Here is a 6,747-nt window from a genome sequence, read left to right on the forward strand (position 1 = left end):
TTATTATAAAAAAGAAATACTCATTTATATATATATATAGTCTAACTTAAATTAGATAGTAGTACAATTCATTAAAGTTCTGTGTGCTGCCCTTTCTTCTCCCAAGAATGCCTTTTCTTCTCCCAAGAAACCCTAGCCTTCTTTTTTCCTTTTCAAGAAAAAAGCTCTCTCTTCTTTTTCAAGAAAAAAACTTTGAATTATTTGTTCTTTCCATGGAGCCCTTCGCCTCCTCTTTGTTCTTGTACAAGAAAAAAAATCTGCCTGCTCTCTCTCTATTCTTGTAAGTTTTGCCTCTTCATTATTCTTTTCCATGGAGCAGCCAGACCTTGTGACAACTTCGTCGTTGTCAACTTTCGCCATCCATGAAATTATCTCTTCTTCCCCATTTTTTTTCTCGGCTTTGGTCAAAGTATCCGGATCGGATTGACCGAATCCGACACGCACCCCGCACCCGCGCCTGCACCAGTGTCGCGTCGAGACGGGTTCGGCCGCAAAAATGAAGAGTCCGCGCAACATAGGCTGCCAAATATCTGGAATTTTCTTTCCTCCCCTTTTTTTCCTTTTTTGTTTCTCTGAATAGTAAAAGATAAAAAAATTATCCACTAATAACGTCATCTGCACAAGACAGGGAGGACCTAAGGGTTTATACATATGATAGTCCAAAAGATCAGTTTCCTCATTCTTAATCTTATCGCTCCTTGTATGCTCACACATTCACCTTAACATCCTCATTTTCGCGACACACATATTTTGAATACGGGAGTTCTTGACTATACAACACTCCTCCCCATACAACAAAGTCTGTCTAACCACCACTTTATAAAACTTACCTTTAAGTTTTGTTGGTTTCTTTTTATCACACAAGGCTCCGGATGCATGCCTCCACTTCATCCACGTTGCACCAATATCGTGTGTGTGATGTCATCGTCGATGTCCCCAGTTTCTGGTATTATAGACCCAGGTACTTGAAACTATCTTTCTTGGGGATAACTTGAGTGCCAACCTTCACTTCCACACTTGCCTCTTGTATTAAATCACTGAATTTGCACTCCAAATACTCTATTTTTGTCTTGCTTAACCTGAATCCTTTAGACTCGCAAGTTTGTCTCCACACCTCAACCTAGCATTTACACCGTTGCACATCTCATCAATCAGTATTATGTCATCAACAAATAGCATATAACAAAGCACCTCATTTTGAATGGACTGCATCAATTCATCCATCACCAAGGCAAATAGGCATGGGCTAAGAGCTAACCTTTGGTGCACTTCCATCTCAACTGTGAAGTGCTCAGAGTCTCCTCCCACCGTTTGCACTCGTGTCTTAGCTCCATCATATATGTCTTTTATCCCTCTAGTGTAAGTTATCGTACCCCTCTAGCCTCCGGGCATCTCTAGAGGACGTCCCTTGGGACTTTGTCGTGGGCCTTTTTAAGGTCGATGAACACCATATGTAGGTCCCTTTTCCTTTCCCGGTATCTCTCCACCAATTCCTCACAAGATGGATGGCTTTTGTAGTCGATCACCCTGGCATGAATCCAAACTGATTCTTGTAAATGGACACACTCCTCCTCACTCACAACTCCACCACTCTCTCCCAAACTTCTATAGTATGGCTTAGCAACTTGATACCCCTGTAATACTTGTCCAAATCCTTATTGTTATCCACTTCACCCAATGAAATGGTCTCACGCTTCCTGAGATTTGAGGCTTGACACTGCTTGGAGCCATGCAAAAACTTGTCTCAGTTAATTCAATAGGTAATAACTAATATCCGCATACAGAAAATTTAAAGTACTGTTTGGGAACAAGAAACCTGAAACCCTCACTATATGTTGCTTTTGTTGCAAAAAAAGTTCGTCAAGTATTAGCATGCCTCAGATTTATCCATTATTCTGCTCAACCCGGCCATTACTAAAAGAAAGCGAATATCATTGGGTTGCTCTATCTCAAGCCCCTCGAGTTGCAAAAGAACCACACAGACTGCCATTCACTAGGACTGAGAATTTGACTGTTAATATTCGAACTTGATCCACTTCTGCCGCCTATCCTCGAATCCCATCTTCAACATTATAAAGTCCGGGAACTTCTTAATATCCAGTCTGTTTCTGAAGAACTTCCTAATCATATCTGATATTATGTGCTATTGAGATCAGTAAATTCATGTTTTCTATGTGAATGTACTTTGAAATTCTAGCTCTAAACTCAATAAACAGAAGGATTAAGGGTCTGATCCTTTCATGAGACACTTGTGCTATAAACTTTTCTGTTTTCAGAGGTTTTGTCCTCAGATGTGAAGATGGCCGTTTGGCCATGAGAATTATTCACTTTTTTCCGGATAATTTTTTATTTTATTTCAAAGTCGGTGTTTGTTTTCCAACTATATCTTCATAAATTCCAAATAAAGTGCTCTCTTCTCTTACTTGCAAAAAGTATAACCAAAGAGAACTCCATCATCAACTCCAACTTCAAAAATTCCAAATAAAGTGAAACATATTTGGAATCTATGGCCAAACGCCTACTAATTTGTATGCTTTACATGTTGCTGGAAATTTATTGCTTTTAATTGAACACTGTTTGGAAGATAAGAGGACTCCTCGGTCGAAGAAGAAGCTTGCTAGATCAACACCAGAGAAACGCCAACTGGATATTAAAGCAAGAAAAAACATGCTGATCAGTGGATCGATGGAAGCATGTTTGGTTCCACGCAACCTTATGGAGGATGAATCAATGTTACACTCAATTCCTGATCTCCGAATGGAGGCTAAAAAGACAGCTGAGGTTAGTTGAAGTTTTTATATTTTGTTTACTTACAAAATGTGCATTACCTTGATTAAGTTAGAACTTTTTTTTTTCTTCGTTTCTTCTGCGACACAAAAAGCACGATCCTTCTCAAAAAATCAAAAGCATGATGTTTTATGTGGTTGAGTTATGATGATTCTGATCCTTAAGATTCTTCATTTCTTTAGCACTTAATGCTGGATCCTGTTATGCTTCTTGTAAATGTTTTTCTTTTATTTTCTGTGATATTGGCATAGTTTTCCTTGATGTTGCTTTCTTCCAGATTTTGCAGAATAAGGTTCCTTTTCATTTTCATAGTATCACACAACTGAAGCCACAGTTTTGTTTGGTTCTTTATAACTTTCTTTCCTTTCAACAGGAGGATTCCCGCAGATATGCAGGAAAACAAATACATCCTTTTTTTCAATCCTTGAAAATGGGTAAGAAGAGCCAAGAAGTGGTTGATGTGGAGAGTAACTGGTATTCTTCTGAGGGAGAGGGAAAAAGCCTTACTTTCAGCCCTATTCATGTATTTGAAATAGTTACGGTATGATGTTCTTCATTCTCAATTGTACATTGTATTAACATGGCTGTCTCTTAAACTACTCTTCTAATAGTTTTGTCCAGTTCTCTTGCTTGGATGATATATAAGACTTCCCTTTGCAGGAGGATGAAACTGCCTTTGATTGGGGTCACTGGATCTTTTCTGAAGCTTGTTTTCTCGATGCTGATGTTGTGCTAGAATGTGGAAGCTCTCCACTCTCTGAAGGTTCCACCACCTCTCTACAATTTGATAGCTTTTCTTGCATCTCTGATCCGAAGAGAACATTGTCACAACTAAACAAGATGGCACTGAATCAACATGCTATTCCACAAGATGAAGTGGTCTCTGATCATTCGTCTAGAGAAACAAAATTATATCATCCAGCATTATCTGTAGTTGCTGAGGAACAAATCAGCCACTCTGAGCAGCTAAAGAATGTGGGAGTGGTACGCTCTGACATGGCCTTATTTTGAAATTTTACTGTTCGATGCTCATATTGATTATGACCCCAAGTTTTGAAAATATATCTCTTTATAGTGAGCATTATAACTTTGAGTTGGCAATTATTTATAAGTGGGTATGTTGGTTTGACTTATTGTGTCATGCTACAATCCTGCTTTTAGAGATACGTAAAAAGTAAAAGGCTTTACGTTCTAGTCAATAAGTGAGCGTATGTTTCCTATCTTTTTTGTCTGATCATCAGATAATACCTTTGTGGTTTGGATAATTGTAGGCAAATGTAGTGGACTCCCTCCAAAATAACCTTAGCAGTTCAGATACCAAGAAGCAAGGTCAATTTCTTCAAGAAAGGTGAGGATGTTTATGATATTGATGGAGCAAACAGTTGTGAAGCTTGTTAAAATTATGCTCCTGTCTGATGACTTTTGGTTTTCCAACTTGTTTTGTTACATGCAATATCACGCCTCTACTTTTCTCAAGTTATTATAATAAGATTCTTCTGGGGCACAGATAGTTTACTGTTTCAACTTCCATATTATTAAGACAAGACATCTCTAACTTTTTTGGACTTGCACCGTTTTGTCTGAAGTGACAAGATGGTTGAGGGGGGTAAGTAGTGTAAATGAAAGCCATTCTTTTTTTGTTTGATAATTGATATAATTTAAGTTGATAGATAGTATCCAGGAGGTACACATACCGAGTATGTACTAAAAGCTGGACTTAGCTCCTACTATATGCTAAGGAGACTATCAAGTGCAGAACATTCCCCATCTCATTTACAATGTTATCCCTTGCTCCAAAGGTATAAATTATCAAGGCATCTGTGTGTGTGTATATATATATATATATAAATATGTACTTTCCTCCCGTCAAGATGCATAATATTGTTGCATCCAAGGGTTCTAACTTACACCTGGCGAGCACTTTCTTAGTGCCTTGTTGTTTATTTCAATAATATACCTACCAGTTCAAAATACAAAATGTTGCATCCAAGGGTGTGTCCTAGTGGTCTATGAAGTGGTTGAAAATTTTGGACATCATAGTTCAAATACCAGCAGAGACAAAATATTAGGTGTTTTCTTCCCATATGTCTAGGCCTTGGTACGCAGAGTAACCCGGTACCTTTTCTGGTGAGAAGTAACAGATACCTAGCTGAATAATCAAGGTACATACAAGCTGGCCCCGACACCACTGATATTAAAAGAAAAAAAGACCTCAGATTGCTTTCTAACCATATTGTCCAAATTATGCACAAAAGCATACTGCTGCAAGTTTGTTTCTTCTTCCCCAATTCCTCTTCTTGCCAGCTTTGGGAGTTCACTTTGAATCTCCTAGCATTACCCATTCAAAAATACTCAAAAACACCTCCTGCGTTTTGACTCTGATGCCCACCTTCCGTTTTTCCTCAACAATTGTGGACCATCTCATGAAACATGTTCTCTTTCCTTCCCACAAGTCACTTCTTATTTTCTTCAACTTCAGAAGGGATGGATAACAAAAAACATCAGGTAGGTGGATGTCGGCATTCGCCAAAAATATATACTGCTTTTGGTCAGATTCATTTTGCCTTCAAGTGCTGCTTTTGGTCAGATTTAGGCTAGTAGTTTCACCTTTGAATGTAGCAATTGTTCCTCAACACTTTCATATAGTACTTAGGTATCATCAACATATAATAGGCGTGAAATTTCAGTATCATTCCCCTCTTTGTTTCCAGTTTGAATCCTTTAATCCATCCCAGTTTTGATGTCCTTAAAATTAGACTGAAAACTTCCATCACTAGCAAAAATAGGAAGGGAGAAAGGGATCTATTTCAATCTTGTTTGAGGACTAAAAACCCTTCTAGAGAGCCATTTAATATTATTGAAAATTTTGCATTGGGGAAAACAGTGAGATACATCAAACAATACATAGTGAGAAAGTGATTGACTAACAAACTGCAGTTGTGACTGTTATTCACGGATATGGGATAGGAACCCAATATAAAGAATGAGAAGAGAACCATACATGATGCTGATGGAGCTGAACCTGCCTACCTTTTTGGTCTCCTTGGCAATTACTTTCGCACGGCATATGCTATAGTAACTTCGATCCGTCCTTTTACTCCTTGACAAAAACTCTGGGAGTTGATAAAATGAACTTTTTATATTGCAGTGCTGGTATGCGGTGTGTAGTCCAGGTTGTTTCCATCACATTCTGAAATTGTACATGGGTGCACATCATAGTTCTTTCCCTGAATACAGGATAAAAGAAACTTTTTGGTTGTTGATTTGAAATATATGTTGCTTCTTGCCTGCTGTCTGAATTTTCCGTTATCACTATGGGTGCTGCTTTTTTATGTAATGCTGATTTACTCCGAACTATTTTTTCATGTTTAGGATAGTGTTTGACTATCAGAACTGTCCCAGTCAGCCTAAAAGTTGTCTGTGGACTAACAAATATCAGCCGGAGAGAGCTTTTCAGGTGAATATCTCATTTTGGATACCAGGACTGTCAATATTATTGTGAAGACACGTCTTAAAAGAGGGCTATTCATTCATATGTTGACATTTTCCATATGCAGTAAGATAAATGTTCTCCAACATTTTGTATGCAGGTGTGTGGTAATAGCAAGCCAGTGAAACTTTTAAGTGATTGGCTGCATCTTTGGCATGAAAAAGCTTCTCGCACAAGCAAGTCAAGCATTCAGAGTGATTGTGATACTCTTCAAGACTTCTCCGACAGCCTTTATGAAAGTGAAGCTGACTCTTCAAATGAAGAGCGGCTGAAGAATGTCCTGCTGGTATCTGGACCAGTTGGGGTATGTAGCTTGTTTCTACTCTTCTACAAGTTTTATTTTTTATTTTAAAAAAAAAAAATTGGTGATGGGGTAGGGTGGGTGAATTTTTTTTGGATGTCATTTTTATAAAAGAATTGGGGGGGGTGGAGGCGTGGGGGGGGGAGGGGGAGGATGGAGGTACGGGGGA

The 6,747-nt window shown here is 38.4% G+C and overlaps 1 protein-coding gene across 1 annotated transcript in view; it reads left to right on the forward strand.

Moving 5' to 3' along the window:
- Positions 1–6,747, forward strand: part of LOC102600450 (uncharacterized) — a 17,818-nt gene that overhangs the window by 3,261 nt on the left and 7,810 nt on the right. The window contains 6 exon segments of the mRNA XM_015303671.1: positions 2,585–2,781; positions 3,161–3,328; positions 3,448–3,771; positions 4,059–4,135; positions 6,160–6,244; positions 6,378–6,581. Of these exon segments, the coding sequence (XP_015159157.1) occupies positions 2,585–2,781; positions 3,161–3,328; positions 3,448–3,771; positions 4,059–4,135; positions 6,160–6,244; positions 6,378–6,581 (1,055 nt within the window).

This window comes from Solanum tuberosum, unplaced genomic scaffold, assembly GCF_000226075.1.
Source record: "Solanum tuberosum cultivar DM 1-3 516 R44 unplaced genomic scaffold, SolTub_3.0 scf00461, whole genome shotgun sequence".
Taxonomy (NCBI): Eukaryota; Viridiplantae; Streptophyta; class Magnoliopsida; order Solanales; family Solanaceae; genus Solanum; species Solanum tuberosum.